Source organism: Orcinus orca, chromosome 5 (assembly GCF_937001465.1).
Source record: "Orcinus orca chromosome 5, mOrcOrc1.1, whole genome shotgun sequence".
NCBI lineage: Eukaryota > Metazoa > Chordata > Mammalia > Artiodactyla > Delphinidae > Orcinus > Orcinus orca.
This window is the reverse complement of record NC_064563.1, coordinates 54887212-54906425: the sequence shown is the minus strand read 5'-3', so window position 1 is coordinate 54906425 and position 19214 is coordinate 54887212. Positions and strand designations below refer to the sequence as shown.

The window sequence follows — 19214 nt, the reverse complement described above, 5'->3', positions numbered from 1 at the left end:
ATGAAGTGAATCAGCTATATGTATACACCCCATCCATCTAGGTCATCACAGAGCACCGAGCTGAGCTCCCTGTTTGTTTTAATTCACTCTTTATTCCTCGAGAAATGTAAGTATTTCCTATAAACGTATTAACCATTTTGATAAACATAAAAGGCCTCTTATGGTTTTCCAGCTTTTCTTTGCTCTTCTGATTGTGTTTATATTAACACATATTCAGGGATACATTTTTTAAAAATATTCATATGAGTCTGTTGCTGAACTTCTTATTCCATTTCTGTGTTGATCTACTTCTACACTAGTACTATTCAAAAATAATTATTATGGATTATGATATGCTTTGGCATCTGGAAAGGCTTAGATATATTTATTGTTCTTCTTTAAGTTTTGATTATTCATATGCATTTTCTCTTTTAGATTATTTTAGAACACCCTGTCAAAGTCCATAAAAATCCTTTTGAGAAAAAAAATAAACAATATGCCCATGAAGAATGTTCTCATCCCTAAAGCTGACAGAAAATCAGTTCCCAATATTTTGTCATTAAACATTCTAGAGTTTACTTTTCTTACTACTATACTTCCTTAATTGCTTAAAATTAACACTACTATTGCCTTATATTTTATTCTCACTAACATAAAATCAGAAATGAATACAAATATGAAATGTTCTACAGTTTTGGAAGGATTTTGTGGAAGAGACTCCAGTCCTTCCCCACCACTTCACAGTATATTATCATCACTTATTCAGGCCTTGCCTTTGCATTGATTATATTAAACTTATTTAAATCAATACCTCATGCAATTATTGAAACCCTGATCATTCAACAAACATTTGCTGAGTAGTTACTACTGGCCAGGCACTTTATTAAGCACTGATGATTCTAAGATGAGAAAGATTTTGAAATCCTACCCATTTATTGATGCACTAGTAGAAAATACAATGAACTATAATAAAAAATGATTATTTGCTATCAAGTGCTATGGAAACTGAAGAAATCATCGAGAAATCAGGAAAAGTTATAGTTGGGGGTGACAATTAAAGGGGGAATGAGGGCTTCCCTGGAGGCGAAGTGGTTGAGAGTCCGCCTGCTGATGCCAGGGACATGGATTCGTGCCCCGGTCCGGGAAGATCCCACATGCCGTGGAGCGGCTGGGTCCGTGAGCCATGGCCGCTGAGCCTGCGCGTCCAGAGCCTGTGCTCCGCAACGGGAGAGGCCACAGCAGTGAGAGGCCCGCGTACCGCAAAAAAAAAAGAGGAGAATGAGAGGATAAGCAAAAGAACAATCACACAGCACATGCATGGAGGCCTGACCGGTATGGTACGTTTAGAATTCCAATGTGCTAGAGAATTCCAGTGTGGCCGTAATGGCATAAGCATGCAACAGAGGGGTAAAGGTGAGACCACAGAGGCAGGCCGTGCCCACCTCAGAAAAGCCGTTGTTTGCCCCTCTTGGAAGTCTGGACTTTATCCTGTGAGCAGAGTTTTCCAGTAGGAAAGCGACATTATTAAGATAACTCTGTTAGTAGCGAGAAACTCAAACTGAGATGGGAGATACCGAACACATAGACACCAGCAAAGATATTAGTGAAACATCCACCTGTGACATAATTCAGGGGGTTACACTGTTCTAAGAGTTTTCAAAACTAACCGATGGTTTAACCTTTAAATATGACCATCCAGATCACAGGGTTTGCTGCTGAAGAGTTCTGCCCTCCCTCTCTATGAACGCTGGGGCATCTCGGATTGCAGAGGTGTAGCAGTGTATGGCTCTCCCAGACATACTTACTTAATTTTTCCTACTTCCTGTCACTCTCTCTAATTCTATTATCCAACTGTGATTCTGTCATTTCCATTTCCACCCCTCCTATCACTGACAACTGATAGGCCTTCACAGTCTGTCCCTCTCTTGAGTCTCCACCTTTTCCTAGACCTTTTCTGTCCCTTATTTCTTCTCTTTGGCTTCTTGCTCTAAAAAGCTAACCCCCAAAGCACTCAGCAGCCAACCTACCAGTCTTTTCCTTTACTTGTAGTCAACTCATCAGTCCAACAGGGGACTATGTTGTCCACCTACTATGCTGTGGGTTGGTTTGCTGATCAAAAGAAAAGGAGGACTAACAGTAGGATTATTGGGAAACAAATATAATTATGAGTCAAAAGAGAATCTTTACTTATTTTCAAGGGTCCCAAGTTAATCATATTCCCAAAACATCTACTTTCTGATTCCGAGGTAATCCCATTTCAGACTAGTTAATTCATTTTTTATATCTTTAAGTTATAGTTTGCCTTTTAGCATATCATACATACACAAAAAAAGTTTGAAAAAATAATTTAAGGACTCAGAATTGCAGATAAGAAAACAGCACAACCTACAACTTAATCATTAAATTTAAGATGAATCTTAACTACTTTTTAAGATTTTAAAAAATAAGTACATAATAGCACATATTTCTTCTACATGTTTGTCTTCCTGCCACACTATATGTTGCGGTAAAATTAGATGGCGTTCCGGCCAGAGGTCTCTTCTAAGTAACATCATATAGAGTATGTAAATACTGAGTAATTAAGTCACTTTGTGCTAATCTCATTTTACTTGCAATTCTTTTTTAACTAACAGTTTAAAAAATCAACTAAGATACCAAAGATACACAGTGAGAAGAGCAAATCAGACACATCACGGTTAAGTCCTGGCTCTGCCAGACAGGGCACTTAACCTTTCTAACCCTGCACTTCCTCCTCTGAAAAGAGAGATAAACACCTACCTTCTGTGTGTGCTCTGAGAAAGAGAGCAACCCCAGTGCAGCCCTGGTAGAAGGCCTTATACGTAGTATGTGCTCAGTAAGTAATTGTTATTAATATTTCTTTTTCTTCAAATTTCTACCAGTGACAAGTCTCTCAGTTAAGGAAAAACATGGCCTCTAATAAAGTCTAAAGAAAAAATTTTACCAAAACTACCACGTTTCATGTTCTCAATAAAATCTAAAACCAGCCAATTCTCACCTCTGAGCAGATTTTCTGTTTGAGAAACATTCTGGCTTTCCTTAAAGGATCACCTCCCAACTCATTCACATTCTGGTGTCTGTTCAGCTTCCGTGGATCCCGGCAACAATAGTGACTTTGGAATCCATTCACAGAAGTTCTGAAATCTAAGCCCTTTACATCCACAAAATGGTTTGAATTACTTGGAACCACTTCTAATTAAGATTATCATAAAGAAAGTCAGCAATAAAATGTAACAAAATAACACCACGGTATGTGGAGATTTCCTATCAAGCGCCCAGAACTCCAGAAGAGGATCCTTTTCTGACCTATAAGCTGCCTTCTCGAAGCACACAGGAAGAATTAAACCTGGCCAGATTCTCTAAGAAGCATCAGGCAACTGCCTTTTAAAACACTTAAGCAACTAGTTTGAAAAGTTATCCACCATTCAATCCAGGAAAACGTAATTATACAGCTGGATACTTAAGACCATTAAAAAATTTAAAGAAACTATCCAGATTGAAGATTTCAAAGCAAACAGACTGAAAGCGCTCTTCAAAAATGTAGTACTTTAAGATTTTCCTTTCTAGATTTTAGTACCAGAGCATTGTAAGCAGCTGTTGGAAAGCCTGATGCACTTACACTCAGTCTTGGAAGAAGGACATCCCTGAGTGCATCACATACAGACTTGCACAAATGAACAGATTATTCCGATTCTTCCCTCATCCCGCACCAAGTCCAAATTCAGTACTGACACTAGGCTCTGCAGACAGCAAAGGAAAAATGTGACAACAATTTTCCAGCCAGCCCCTCCCTCCTCCTCGCACGCCCTCAGCACACACAAGCACACAGCAGATTCTATGCACGTCTCTAACTCGGGCCAGTTTATGCACCATGACATCAGTGCAGTACAATGAGCCAAGTTTAAACTCCATCTGGGACAAATAATGTCCAGGCACACTGTGACTTCTTTTGTTTATATACACTGACTAAATATGTCTTGGTGGTAAATGAACTTAAGATTTATTTCCCAAGGCCTCCAAACAATATTCTGCACCCTTGAAGCACCTCCCTGCTTCCAGTTCTCTTTCCAAGGCTACTCGTAAGTGATCTTTAACAGAACACATGATTTTGAAACATATAATTAGCATCTTGAGGAGAGTCAAAGTCCAAGCAGCCCTTCATCAATCTAAAACAAAGAAAATGAGGCACTCACTAGCAAAGGGGTGTGGCCTCATGGCACAAATACTGCACGACACCTAATTTTGTATTCCCCCCGAGAACAGGAATGAGCACAGGTGAGACACTTCGGAAACGCTCATGGAATTATTTCTCTTCGATGGATAAACTTAGATTTTTTTTTTTTTTGGCATTACTTAAGAGAAATAATTATAAATTCAGAAAGGAAAAACAAATCTAATAGGTTCAAGTCTTACAATTAAGATTTCTTAAAACACAAAAACTGTGCCTCTGGGGCACAATTTTTGAATGGAAATGAAAGGTGGGGTTTGGGAGGAAAAGAAGGCAGACAAAAGGCCCTCTCCTTACCCCCAGACTCCCAAGGACGAGGAACCCCTGATGCCCTTCTCTAGTCACCACCATCTCTCAGCAGCTGCTGGCCCCAAAGGGAACTGCTCCCCTGCGCCTAACCTCAGGAAAAGAACCATTCCCTAGGGAAAGAAAGGGAGCTACTCTGATGGCCTGGGCCTGAAACCCAACCTCTCCTCCAAACTCAGCCAGTGCCTCGAGGCTTCAGACACGGTCACCACAGCTTGGTCCACAATTCTGAGAAGCTGCAGAGCCAGAATCGCTGCCGTCTTCCAGAGTTGATATGAAGATCATATAAGGTAACAGCAGGAATACTCTTCTTTGTAAACTTTACAATTTACTACTGTGCAAAACCCAGTCCCATGTCTCTCCTGACTGTTTACCTGAACAAAACAATGGATATATGCCTAATCCAAGCAACTCCACCCTTCCTGGAAGGTAGGACATAAATGGATTCAAATCCCAGTCCTGTGATTACCAGCTGTAAAGTACTTAACCTTTCTCACCCGTGATTCTGTCTGTAAAAATGATCACTACCTTACAAGGCGTATGTTCACAGGAAGGAATGATGTAAAGAAGTGCTTAGTACCATTCTTAGCATATCATAAGCCCTCAAATAGTTACTATTCATTCCTTCCACCACACAGGGAACAAAGAAATGAAAATGTCAAATAAAAGCCATTCTTGGGGACTTCCCTGGCAGTCCAGTGGTTGGGACTCGCCGTAGCCTAGATTCAGTCCCTGGTCAAGGAACTAAGATCTGCAAGCCGTGAGGTGCAGCCAAAAAGAGAGAGAGAGAGAAAAAAAAAAGCCATTCTTTCCAATAATTTAACAAATAACCACTCAGCTAAAAGTCAAGCATAAAATTGAGATTAAAAGCCTTCTGGTGATTAGCAAGCTTAAAAAGTAACTTTTTTTAAATTTTGGTTGTGTTGGGTCTTCGTTGCTGCGCGCAGGCCTTCTCTAGTTGTGGCGAGTGGGGGCTACTCTTCGTTGTAGAGCATGGGCTCTAGGCACGCGGGTTTCAGTAGTTGTGGCTCGCGGGTTCTAGAGCACAGGCTCAGTAGTTGCAGTGCACGGGCCCAGTTGCTCTGCGGCATGTGGGAACTTCCCAGACCAGGGATCAAACCCATGTCCCCTGCACTGGCAGGCGGATTCTTAACCACTGTGCCACCAGGGAAGTCCAAAAGTAACATTTAAGTTTGAGGCAAATGCCAAAAATTAGGTTAGACACTTGGCATTCTTTCAATGCCCCCAAAATCTGACCTTTAATATATCATTTACATTGTTACGACACTAGAATCTCTGGAATATTACAAAACATTTTAGCCTACACTTCCCCCGTGATTTTAGAATAACTTAGAAAATGAGCCACTGCCTCCCTCCAAAGAAATAGCATACACCAGTTGTGATGCCTATCTTCAAGTCTCTTTAATGGAGGCTTCTTTAAAGTTCCAAGGCAACTTGAAGCAGCACGGTGTGGAGAGGCAGTCAATAAAAAGTGGAAAGATGCTCAGGGCCTTACCTGGAGTAACCACTTGAAAAATAAGAAAACAAGGTAAGAGAAAGTCTGAGAAGGAAACAGGATGTGAACACCCATCTATTAAAGGATTATGTGCTCTATCACCCAACTCCATCCTCAACTGATTCCCTGGGTCTTTAAAACAGATATTATTCACACACAGGGTATATATAAGCCTAAGGTCTGATTTCTCAATGCAAACCTTATAAGAAAAATACAGATGCCATTCCTCTGTAATTCATATAATATATATTTGTATTTAAATTACACTTATTTTCAGTCATGACTGAAGTCACCAAATAAATTATAAAGAAACAGCCATTCTATAAGGATGCTTTTTATATAGCCTTTTGCCAAAGTGATGAGAATTAAGATGAGTTATAAATAGATGCATGCTGCCAATGCAAAACAGGTCAGAAAAGATAAATGAGCTGCAAAACTCTGGCCAAGTTAGCTACCAAACAACATCACTAACTAAAGCACATGCTTCAATGTGTCACAGTTTCCCTCATGAACTAGAAGGACAACTCAATATTCCAATATACGTAAAGACCAAAGAAACTTCTATCCAAGTAACATGCCTCAGTGTGGAATTTTTCCAACTACTTAGAAAAACACACGAGTATTTTAACGACTCCTTCTAAAAATTAGAAGTTATGAAACACAGCTAGATAACAACACAAGTCCATTTCTCTACACAGCTAAGGTTTAGCTCAGAAGAATTGATTTCTACTTTTTAAAAACACAAATGACCCTTGAAAAATGCAGGGCTAAGGGGCACCGACCCTCCACGCAGTCAAAAATCCATCTGTAACTTATAGTCAGCCCTCTGCATTAGCAGCTCCTTGGTATCCTCAGTTGCACATCTGTGGACTCAACCAATGGTAGATGGTATAGTTCTATAATACTTACTACTGAAAAATATAAGTTAAGTGTAGAAGTGGACCTGCGCAGTCAAATCCATGTTGTTCAAGGGTCAACTGTAATAGGAATGGACACCCTTTGCTGATATACTCTCTAGTCAACCTGCCCCCCAAAATTAGTCCAAGTACCCCCAACTTTCTGCTATCTCCACTTAACTAGTTGCCTAGTTATTTGCAAAGCAGAAACACTTGGCAAAGTAATTCTGTAAATGCAGACTGTCCATTTTATCCAAATGCACATCCACTATACCGCAAGGGGCAGGGAATGGGCAATAAAGAATGGATCCAGGTCAAATATTCTAGTTAATGGTTGTACTAAACACATGCTGCACATAAAACAGATTTCCTCTCAGCAATGATCTATCTGATGGTCACCTGCTAAAGAAAAAGGCCCAGGGCTGAGAAGCAATACCAGTGTAGGCATGAACTCTAAAGTGGCACTGAACTGTTTCTTCTGGAGGTCCACCACAGTTCAGCTTCAATTTAGTGTAACAGCAGAGCTGGCTGGAAAATCACTAGGCCGCTTCAGCAGCGGGCTCCTCATCAGGCTGTTTATTTTTTGCATCTGCATTTGGAACTTAGAGATTAATGTTACTAATTTTATGCAGCTTGCTCACTACTATCCTGTTTGGGATGTAACATATCCAACTGCTATATAGTCATATTTTTAAGTCAATCATCTGGACAAAAAAAAAAATAGGGTCTGCCAACATGAAAACAATTATGTATAAGTAAAACACATGTCTTAACACATTCTGGATGGAGAATAGTCCCATCTTTTCTTCCTGTGTGCGTGTGTGTGCATATATATTATTTTTACTGCACTATAAGACACATCAATGGCTATCATACCACATTCAAGATGACAAATATACATTTTCCAAAAAAGAAAAAAATTAAGAATTCAAGATTGGAAATCTACTATCAAATTTAATCTTATTCAAAGAGAAAGTCAATATAGAAATGACTTAAATAAAAATGTCTCGTCTAGGTAGTACCAGGGAAATTTTACTGAAATAGAATTTTAAAATTCTGTTTCAGTAAGTACCTAATGAAAACTCAGTTCTTGGAGACTGTAAAAAAGATTGTAAACACAAGTATTTGCATCTCTATCCCCTGGAACGCTGATACCTTGCATCTCTCTTTAATGTCCCCTAACTAGTGTGTAAACAGGAAAACCAAGGTGCCTGGTCTTTTCTCCTGCCCTTGTTACGCTTTGAGGAGTGCTCAGTGTGGCACTGATTGGGGATTCAAATACTGTTCACTGAAAAGCAGAGGCCAAAACAACCAATACTTGGGTCCTAAATTGTAAGACATATAATTGAAAACCTTCTACAAAGCTATACGAACCATAGCCCACACTAGTTCATTTTACAAGTCATTAAGTAGAAAAGTAAGAGGCTTAAAATCACTTTATCAGTATGATACACAATGAATGTGTCTGAAAAATCTTAAATATTTTTGCTATATTTAAAACCCAGTATGTGTAAGCACAAGAAGAAATTTCAAAAGTAAAAAAAGTTAACAATTCCCAGGTTGCAAGTTCAGATGACCACAGAGCCCAGGCAGGTCTGGAAATGGAGTGAAGCGGACAGGGTGGGGCCTGAGGACGACACTCCCCATCCAAAGCGGGCAGCTGCTACTTTGTGCCGGTCAACTGCTGCCAGCCCAGTTATCAGATCTTCTGGGTTTTCAACATAAACAGAAAGATCCAGAATTTTGTGTCAATCTTCCCGTTTTTAAAGGTTGGCACCTAATTATTTTTTGTTAACTATAAAGACTTTTTTTTTTAATGCCTATATGACAAATGCAATAGGTAGCCAGTTTTCAGGCCCTGGTTTAGATGAATTAGATTTGTTCATTTCATTTATCCTTCATCCACTCTGAAGGACTTACTGAATGCTACCCTCAGACACCAGGCACAGCATGAACAAGAGACACATAGCCCCTGCTCCCCTGGAGTTCAGAGTGCAACCAGACAGTCAAACATTGCAATAAGTTGAAAACAATCATAATGTGAAAACCACCATAGCGTTTTAAATTGCTGTTATTTTGCAGTGCAACCTTGCCACGCCTGTGTTTTTCCTTAATCCTCTCCTTTTTGAAGGCAGCTCCCATTTGAAGGATACTGACTGCAGCTTGTATCTTATTATTATTGCCTTTGGCTAATTAAATTCTGAAGTGTCTCTCAACCCAGACAGCTCAGAGCTGTCATAATTATATGTCATGTGTCATAATTATTGTGGGTGCCACATATAACACCACCCTCTGCATGGCATCAACATTTTCCTTTATGAGACAGAGATTATGCATAGGCTATGCCTTTTCAGAAGGCTTTGTAGGGAGTAGAATTGGCAAACCTAAGGCAGAGAGGATTGTAATATCAAACCACAGACCTGCATAAACTCACTCCACTTTTTTACAGTTAAAAGGAAGCCCTCAGAAACGGGGCTGGCTGCCTGTGCTGCTGGAGAGCAGCTTTGGTGAAGGATCTGCACTTCTGCAGAATCGGTAATTATGAGGAAGAGACATCAAGAGGCCACGGGTGGGGCTTCCCTGGTGGTGCAGTGGTTAAGAATCTGCCTGCCAACGCAGAAGACACAGGTTCGAGCCCTGGTCTGGGAGGATCCCACATGCCGCGGAGCAACTAAGCCCGTGCGCCACAACTACTGAGCCTGCGCTCTAGGGGCCGCGAGCCACAACTACTGAGCCGGCGCCCCTAGAGCCCGTGCTCCACAACGAGAGAAGCCACTGCAATGAGAAGCCCGCGCACTGCAACGAAGAGTAGCCCCCGCTCACCGCAACTAGAGAAAGCCTGCGTGCAACAACAAAGACCCAACGCAGCCAAAAATAAAAATAAATAGATTTATAAAAAAGAGGCCACGGATGGGTCGCCAGGCTGGATGCATCACAGGACAGACAGATTCTCTAGAAAGAATACTAAAGAGCAAAGTTTCCAGAAAAGAGATTTAGATACGGTCTGCTTGGGGTGCCACTAACATTAGCTCCTCATTGACTATACTATCCCTACACAGTATTTACATTTCATAAAACCAAAACTGATTATATGATATGCAAAGCTTGAATAACTTCCAGCAAGGTCTCAGTTCAGGCTCAGCCTCCCCATAGACACCTTTCCCTGCCTGGTCTGTTTTCCTGCCCGCCTATCCTGCTCCCTGATCCACCCCTCCTCTGCGCTCCCAAGGCACTGATAAACTCCAAGCACTTCTCCTGTGGTTCTACACGTGTGTAAATACAGCCTTTTTTTCTTTTTTTTGGTAAACCACACTTTGCTCCCTAACTACACTGCTCATTCCTTTAGGGCAAAAACAGTGTCTTACTCAGGTCTGTGTTACCAACACCTAATACAGTCCTGCACAGAAGACGTATGACAAATGCTTATTAAAATGAACAAATCTATTATTCAGTCACTCCTTAATTCAGTCATAAATCTTATCCTCTCACTCCTTCTTTCCACCCCAGTCTCAAAGAAGAGAGCTGACAATCTTGACACAACAGGCCTTATAAGTTTGAGTAGTAGAGAGAATGCAGACAGCAGTTTGCAATAATAATTTTCTTTAAATATTTGCACAAGTTACACATTTCTCATATATTGTGATGTTCAAGAGTCTGACCAAAACTGAGCTTCCCCATACTTAGTTTCCCAAACCCAACATTTGACCAGCCTAACTTTTTCTACTTTCTAGCTCAAGCCCCAGCTTCTAAATAGGATTCTATCATAAAAGGAGATGTTATCTAATATTATTCAGCAATGATATTTTAACAGCAAGTCCCATTCTCATTTGAATATCCTTCTTTTTCCTGGGCAAGGCTCCTAAGAGCCGTTTATTCATTTTTCTACACTATACTGATTGTAAACCTCTTTCTGGCTCCCCCTGACACAGTGGCCGTCAGTACGCTTGAAGAGCAAACCTGTGTGGTGAGAGGATTTGAACTACTGAATGCAAGAAGGGAGCCATCAGGGGAAAAGTTATTAAGAAGATATCAACCAGAACAGAAAAGGTCACTGGATTAGCAGGAGAAGTACATTTGCTGTAAAAGACGTGCTGATGACGAGCACCATCTGAACGTGGAAAGTTTTAATGTGTTTAATGTGCTGTCTGGAAATGTGTACTCAAACGAATGATCCAGGAAAACTCTGGCTGTGTATTCTGTCTAGGGAAACAAAGGCTTTCAGAAAGAAGAAACAAAAGGGAAAAAAAAAAACCTCACTCCCAATAAAATGACGTGCTAAATGCTGATCAACCGAAACGGGCTAAAGTTAAGACAACTGGACACAACTGAGGTAACTTTAACCTCCTGTCTTCCAGGCTATCCCAGAAACAGTTTTCTGTTTACATTTAAGAAGATCCACTTCCTGAAGAAGAGGCATTAAGAATACTCATTAGCAATTAATATTCAGGAAGCTTAAAAGAAAAGATACAAGAAATAAAAAATGACAAAACATTTGCTAGGTGCTCTCTGTGTGCTAAATGCTAGGCAGAACAAAGAGGCGCCTAACTCTCTCCCCACCCCACTGACCTAATGAATACATATGTGAGAAGTGTCACTAAGAATATAAAGTGGCATACCACCGTCGTGTAGGTTATAAGTGTCACAGATTAAATTAGCAAATCAGTAAATTCTAGGTGAACACTCTGCTCTTAACCTAATAGTTTCTTTAACTGGTGGCTGCTCTAATTCCTCTTCAGAGATTACTGAAATATTAAACCAATAGAACAAGTTGGAAATTGGGTTGATGCTTACTCTTTCATGCTCAAAACTAGCTGCTACTTCTTAAAATCTCTAAGATGTGCTAAAAGTACTTAACGAAGATAGTTAAATTAATACACCATTAGGTTCTAAAATGTTTCAGAACATTAGGTTCTGAAATGTAACGTATGAAATGCCAATATTTTGATTACTGAAGGGCATTCACTGTAATTTATACAGCCACACACAAAACCTCAGGTGGAAACATGACTTTTATAACTCAAGAATAGTATGTGGTTAGGCATATTAAGGTAAGCAAACTTTATTTAGCTATGTTGATCTATTTAAAGGTAGAAGAAATTATAGTGAGAGAAGCAGAAGTACTTTATTTAGAAAACTATAGTTAAAAAGAAAGCCGTTCAATTTCACTCCTAGGTATACATGAGAGAAATGAAAACACACAACACAAAAACCACACAAACATTCACAGTAGCATTGTTCATAATAGCCAAAAAGAGTAGAAACAATCCAAATGTCCATCAACTGATGAATGGATAAATAAAATGGAGTATTATTCATACACTAGAATATTATTTGGCAATAAAAAAGGTATGAAGTACAAGCATACCTCGTTTTATTGAGCTTTTCTGCTTTATTGTGCTTTGCAGGTAATTGTGTGTTTTACAAATTGGTTTAACATGGCAACTCTGAGTGGAGTAAGTCTATCAGCGCCATTTTTCCAATAGTATTTGCTCACTTCCTATCTCTGTGTCACATTTTGGTAGTGCTTGCAAAATTTCAAACTTTTTCATTATTATTATATTTGTTATGGTGATCTGCAATCAGTGATCTTTGATGTTACTATTACAAAAAGATTACGACTCACCGTAGGCTCAGATGGTTAGCATTTTTTAGCAATAAAATATTTTTAAATTAAGGTATGTACAATTTTTTAGACACGCTATTGCACACTTAAGAGACTACAGTATAGTGTAAACAGAACTTTTACATGCACTGAGAAATCAAAAAATTCACGTGACTCACTGTGTTGCAATATTCACTTTACTGTGGTGGCTTGGAACTGAACCCACAATATCTCCGAGGTATGCCTATACTGATACATGCTACAACATGGACGAACCTTAAAAAACATTATGCTAAGTGAGAGAAGGCAGACATAAAAGACCACATATTGTATGATTTCATTTATATGAATGTCCATAATGGGCAAATTATCTACAGAGACAGAAAGTAGATGAGTGGTTGCCTAGGAATAGGGGAGAGAAGGGAATGGAGAGTGACTGCTAAAGGGTTTCTTTTCAGGGTGATAAAAATGTTCTAAGATTAATGGTAGTCTTGGTTGCACAATTCTGTGAATATAATCAATTTCGTCAAATTGTATACTTTAAGTGAATTACATGGCATGTGGATTATATCTCAATAACGCTAAGTTCCTTCTATCCACCTTGTGTATTTGTTATTGTTATTCTTGTTCATTTCTTAGTTGATAATACACTTTAAATGTTCATTCATTCATAATGAGGACAGCTTTTCATTTTAAGAAAAGAATCATCCTTTTCCTGCTACCTACATAAAATGGCAAAACAAGGTTTCAAACTTAACATGACTTCGGATAATGAAAATTAACAGTGTTTCTTATTTAGAGAGCCAGAACAGAGCAGAGAATCTTGCCAGGAACCGGTCCTAATTAAATCCAGAAGCCAACAGGACAGAAATCCGGAGGATGAAGGCTATGGGGACTGAAGAGCTTTCTCCTAACTGTGGTGGTTCTTTTGCATATATAGAAATAATTAGAATGTCCTCAGCACAGCTGCAATGTATTAAGAGTTGTAAACACATACAAGGTAAGCTTCACCTACACACTCCTAACAGAAATGCAGAGCCAGAGGGCCCCTCTCTTCAACGGTATAATTTGGGAAGTGGCTCAAGGGCCTCTCCCTTAAAACGTCACTCCAGGGGTCTGCCGGGACAGTGCCTGCAATGTCCATCATTGAAGTCAGCCCTGTGCCTCCAAATGGTCCTTGTTAAAAAGAATAAGTATTGCCTCAAGAGACAGCATAGTCAAAGCCTCCTGATCCTTTCACACAAACCCACCTGAGCAACACACCACACGTGCTCCGAGAGCAAGCAGCAAACAACAGCAGGCGCCCGGACAAGCACTCAACAATCTTGCAGTTCCTGACTCTTGGATCCGCACTCCTGGTCCTTGCTCTTTTTGGTGACGCCCCCATCCCCCCCCTCCCCCACCTCCTCTGGTATTTCTCCATTATTTTGGTTTTGCTTGCCCCTTAGCCCAGGTTCCACACACAGGCCCTGGGGACTCTACCACACTTAACTCTGCCAAAACTAAATGTTAGGACCCAAAGGAAAAAGTGAAGGCTTGAGTGAATGAGGGAGACACAGAATGGGGATTCTGGGGGCAGAAAGAGGCAAAAAGAAGTGTCAGGCACATAGGCCACTGCCTCAGCAGAGCCACAGCGACAACATCAAGGCATGATACATCTTGGGCCGTTCCTGCCGAGAGGAACATTTCAAACGCACTCTGCCCAGTTAACAACTGTGCCCCACTAAGGGAAATTTAGGGTTAATGCCAGTCGACAGCTTGGCCCACATAACCTCAATGCCTAAATGGCAATGCTTCTAGCACAATCAAACATATTTGCGAATTAGAGAGACTGAAACATTTCCTTCCGATGAGATCTGTTTAGAGTAAGTGTACTCTAGTCTGAGAAAGCTCAATGTTTGTGACTGCTTATAAAACATTAACAAATCTTCCCATTTCTTGGATTTATAGAAACCTTCTCAGGTGAAATCAAAATGTGATTTTATTAACCAAAATTATTAAGCAGCTTCTACTTAGGAGCTGAGGTAGATATACAGAGTAGGAAATACCACAAGGCCTTCTGAGGAAATCCAGTCTTTTCAGTCACTGGTCATTTCTGGGAGCAAAGGAGTTTACTTCTGAAGAAAAAACTGGAAAATTCTAAGGGCTCTGTATGCTGGCTTATAAAACTACAAAAGGCTACTCTATGCAAAATGAATTATAGAAATGAGGGAGAAATCAAAACACAAAAATGGTGCACAGCTACATGGATGGGTGGTCTCAGGTCTTCCAGGTACATATGCAAAATGGAACAAGGTGACAACATCTGAGAGACCTGCATTGTTTTCCAAGTTTAGTCATATTTGAATACCTTGTCCCTGCTTTTTCTTTTTTTGGCCTCACCATGAGGCATGTGGGATCTTAGTTCCCCAACCAGTGATCGAAGCCGTACCCCGTGCAGTGGAAGTGCCGAGTCTTAACCACTGGCCCACCAGGGAAGTCCCAACTTGCCCTTTTATTGTTTTAATTAGTGAAAATAAAGGAGACCAAACACCGCATCTTGAAACTATTCATGGCACTTTGAGACCTTCCCATGAGTGGCTGGAGCAGGGCAGTGGGAGGATGATGGAGAGAGGCAAGCTCTAACCGCAGAAGGTGGACTGGCCATGGTACTGCGCTCAGATTTTATCTCAGGTGGACAGGACAGCTGTGAGCAGGGCAGCGACATGGTACGTTTATGTTTTTAGCAGACTGCTGTGTGGCAAATGCTTTCTGGTAGAGCAAAAGTAAAAGCAGCGAGACCAGTGAGAAGAACTGTCCTACCCTGGTGAGAGGTGCTGGCTTAGAGTCCAGGAGTGGTCATGGAAATGAAGTGGACATGGCAAAGTATGGTTTCAGCAATGTTCCTGAGATAAGGCCAACAGGACTTGCTGACAGACTGGAATAGAAAGATGACAAGAAACAAGTGGAGACTCTGGAGATGAAGAGTAATAGAGGCAAGGAAGCAGAGGCTCTATTTAGAGAAGCACTGCTATAAAGGGGAGCAGAGATACAAGATGGTAACTGGGAGAATGTGGAGTCAAGCGAGGGAGCTTGTTTCTGTTGGGTGGATGAGAGGTATAGCTATTTGTGCATTTAAGATAAAAGATACTACAGTAGATGGGTGGAAATGAGCCAAAAGAGAGAATCAGGAGTCAGGAAGAGAGATACTTGCATCAGTGGCAAGAAGGGAGGAAATTTGTTCAACTGACAAACATTTATTGAGCACCTATTAGATATTCTTTGTTCTTAAGAGGTTCACAGTCTAATGCAGGAGAAAGTAATATATATAAACTACTAAGCAGCAAAGCAATATCCAACAGAGGTATATACAAAGTATTAATGTACTATGATGGATAAAGAGTGTTAATGTACTATGACAGATGGGGGTGGGGAAGAGCAACATACTGACATCAAATAAATGGCCAATTAACTTTTCTGAATTAATATATTTTGCGTAAATATTTTTCAAGCAATTGTTCCCAATTCTACTTTTGATAAAACGAAGTCTTCTACTTTTGTGCTTCTAAAGAGCTACACAAGTATAAAAAATGGCATTTATTTAGTACAAGACTGAGGGAACCCAGTTTTAGTTGTCAATTAAAAATTTAAATAATGTTATCAGAGACAATACTTGTCTCTAATAATTTTTAAAGTTTTACTTACCATTTAAATTTTTTCCCAAGTGCTACAGGAATGAGCTCAGGAATAACTTTTCAACTCTGTAATGTTAAGTAACTAGTGGCAAAGGAGTTTTTACAGAAAACAAGTACCATCATTTTCTGGGCAGCAGGCTCTACATTTGGAAGGACTGCTCCAGGAGCCAGGGTGGGTTCACACAGACCTGTGCCTCTTGTCGGGGTCAGTCACCCCCTGTGTGAGATGAAAACCTGATCCACCCTCTGGGCAATCCTGCTCGGGCCATCCTGCTCTGACCAATCAGGCAAACCAGTCAAGCACAATATATGACATAAGCAAACAGTATTTTATTCCAAAGACTTGTACATATTTTCAAAATGATTCATTTCAAAAATCAGACATTTGTTTTTGATGCTTCAAGAATACCAACTGGATTAGGTAAAGTTTGCTGTTCTCAAAAACTACAACTTCTGATATTTTAAATCATATAGTAATTCTACAACAAAAACACTTGACCTCTAGAGAACTACAAAGGTTCAAAATCACAGATCTTGAATCTCAAAATAAAACAATTTCTGGGTTAGCAGACTTCCCTGGCGGTCCTGTGGTTAAGACTTCGCCTTCCAAGGCAGGGGGCGTGGGGTTCAATCCCCGGTTGGGGAGCTATGACCCCCACATGCCTTTTAGCCAAAAAACCAAAACAGAAAACAGAAGGAGTATTGTAACAAATTCAATAAAGACTTTAAAAATGGTCCACATCAAAAAAAAATCTTAAAAATATAAAAACAATTTCTGGGTTAACGTTTCCCACTTAGACAAGTTGACTTAAATTTCCTTCTTACTGCACCTACCTGCTGAGCTGCATCTCCATTCACCAAGTGAGGCATCATGGCTACCTCTCCGTTCAGCAATGGTGGCAGTTCCAGAGGGATCTGGTCGGTCATCATCATTGTGACATACATTCATGGAGAATTTCCCTCAACTGGCTTCCTGCAAGAAAATCACCATTTTTTTTGAAAAGGATTCAAGACCAAAAAAATTCACCTGTAACAAGTCAGCAATTTAAGTGCACCGTCATGAGGTCAGACGAAACTCAAATTCTTCTAATCACAGTACTGTATTAAAAGGGGTGAAGCAAAACCCAGGAAACAGCCTGAATTAGGAGACCACAAACCTGAATCTCTACGCAGCCAAGTGAACACAACCTCTAGTTCCTCAATTTCATTGTTTAGCTATAAATTTTAAAAACTTATGAATAATAGTAAGTCCCCTAACCCCAGGGATCTTCCTCAGAATAAAATGAGGTAACAATTTGAGAGGCTAAAAGTGTCAAACGAACACTGACCATATCATTATCTTTAAGGTAATTACAGAAAATAAGGCCAAAGAGAATGAGCTATAAGAAAAGTTTTCCTCAAAAAAAAAAAAAGCTGTTAACAAAGCAAGTAAACAAAGGTTAACTGCCTACACTGCAGTTGTTGCGATTTCTGACCTTGCCATTAAATTGGTAATTAATCATGTTCTAATTATTTCTCTCCCGTCACCTCCTTGAATTGGATTAAACCTGCTGCATATTTACAGCTTTATCACGGCCGAATGTCTTGAGTTTTCCTGTATCTGACAGTACCCGTGGCACCTTGTACGGAATAAGGCTTAATGGCACATTCCATTGTTTCCACAGAATAAATGGTTGTCATACAGGTATTCAAAACAACGCCAAGCCCACTTTCATTCCGTAATGGTACTTGCCCCCAACATCTAGCTTTTCAATATAACAGCAGGAAAACAATGAATTCCTATTCAGAATTATAATGTTCCTTAAGAAGTATTTACGTATCCTTCAATCGTGCCCAAAACGTTTTGTCACAAAAAGTTTAACAGCAGGGACAAAGAAGAATAAACAAACACACAGGCACACTATTTTAAGTCAGTCCAGAAAGAAACTGCCATGTGGTTCATTTTAAAATTTTTCTCATTCATAATAAAGTCCCCCAAAATTTCAAATTCAAGAGGATTTGGTAAATGAATCCTTTAATACTCAATATCCAAATCAGGCAAAACAGTGGGGCAAATCCTTTAATGATTATCTCTAATTTGTCTCAGGTGTGACAAAATATTTCTTCTCATTCTTAAAACCTCCATTCTGAATGTTAAATATATCTCCCTCCCCCAAATCCCATCCAAAAGATACTCCTTCCCTGGAAGTATCAAATGATGCATAAAAGCCACCCAAGAGATGATAAACTTTATTTTAAATCGGTAAAATTTTACACTATTCATTATAACCCCATTTGGAGAAACTAATTATTTTAAGCGCCAAACAACAAAGTCTTGTTCCAACTAGGGAAGCACATTCTATAATAACAGGTCTTATAATGCAGTGTTAACAGTATCATCATGCTGTTTTATGAGGCAATTACTCAGTTCCTAAGCAAATAAAAGTACAAAACTCAAAGCCCAGTAGTTTATCCTAATGTAGGAAACAGATTCTTCCACAATAGAATTAACCAAGATAACTTCCACTGACACTATCATGACATCAACTGTTTGATTTTAAGTAGTACTACTAATGGAGTACTAATGTCCATTTCAGTTTTATTTCAAATATACTTAACCCTACTAGTGCATGAAGAAAGAATGGCTAGTTTTCCTCAGATTGATATTACACAGGCCTATTTCTTAAGCGTAATGTTTTATTTAATGTTTCTTCAACGTGCAGGTTGGATAACCAGGGTACTAATTTACATTAAGGGTCTGAGGATAAAGCATCTGGGAGAAAGAAGCACTCCACACTCACTTCCACCTTTTCCTCACCCCTCCGCAGGGAAGAGCCCCAAGGCACTTGCTGGTAAGGTTATGGAGGTTGTGGCTCCGTCCTCTCCCCTCTCCTCTGCTAAAGTAGTGAGCACCAAAGCCCTCTCCCACTGGGGGACAGTCCTGGTCATCTCACAGACAAGCATAAGGATAGAACCTGCTCTTTTTTCATCCTGTGCACGCAGGTACTGGTAGGAG

The 19214-nt window shown here is 39.9% G+C and overlaps 1 protein-coding gene and 1 long non-coding RNA gene across 6 annotated transcripts in view; one reads left to right on the top strand and one right to left on the bottom strand.

Moving 5' to 3' along the window:
• Positions 1-19214, top strand: part of LOC125964393 (uncharacterized) — a 602357-nt gene that overhangs the window by 123230 nt on the left and 459913 nt on the right. The window lies entirely within an intron of this gene.
• FNDC3B (fibronectin type III domain containing 3B) overlaps positions 1-19214 on the bottom strand; it is a 361128-nt gene that overhangs the window by 277100 nt on the left and 64814 nt on the right. For all 5 annotated transcript variants that reach the window (XM_033429514.2, XM_033429520.2, XM_033429521.2 and 2 more), the window contains exon 2: positions 17054-17192. In XM_033429514.2, coding sequence (XP_033285405.1) covers positions 17054-17164 — 111 coding nt within the window. In that variant the 5' untranslated portion in view covers positions 17165-17192. The remainder of the gene's footprint in view (positions 1-17053; positions 17193-19214) is intronic.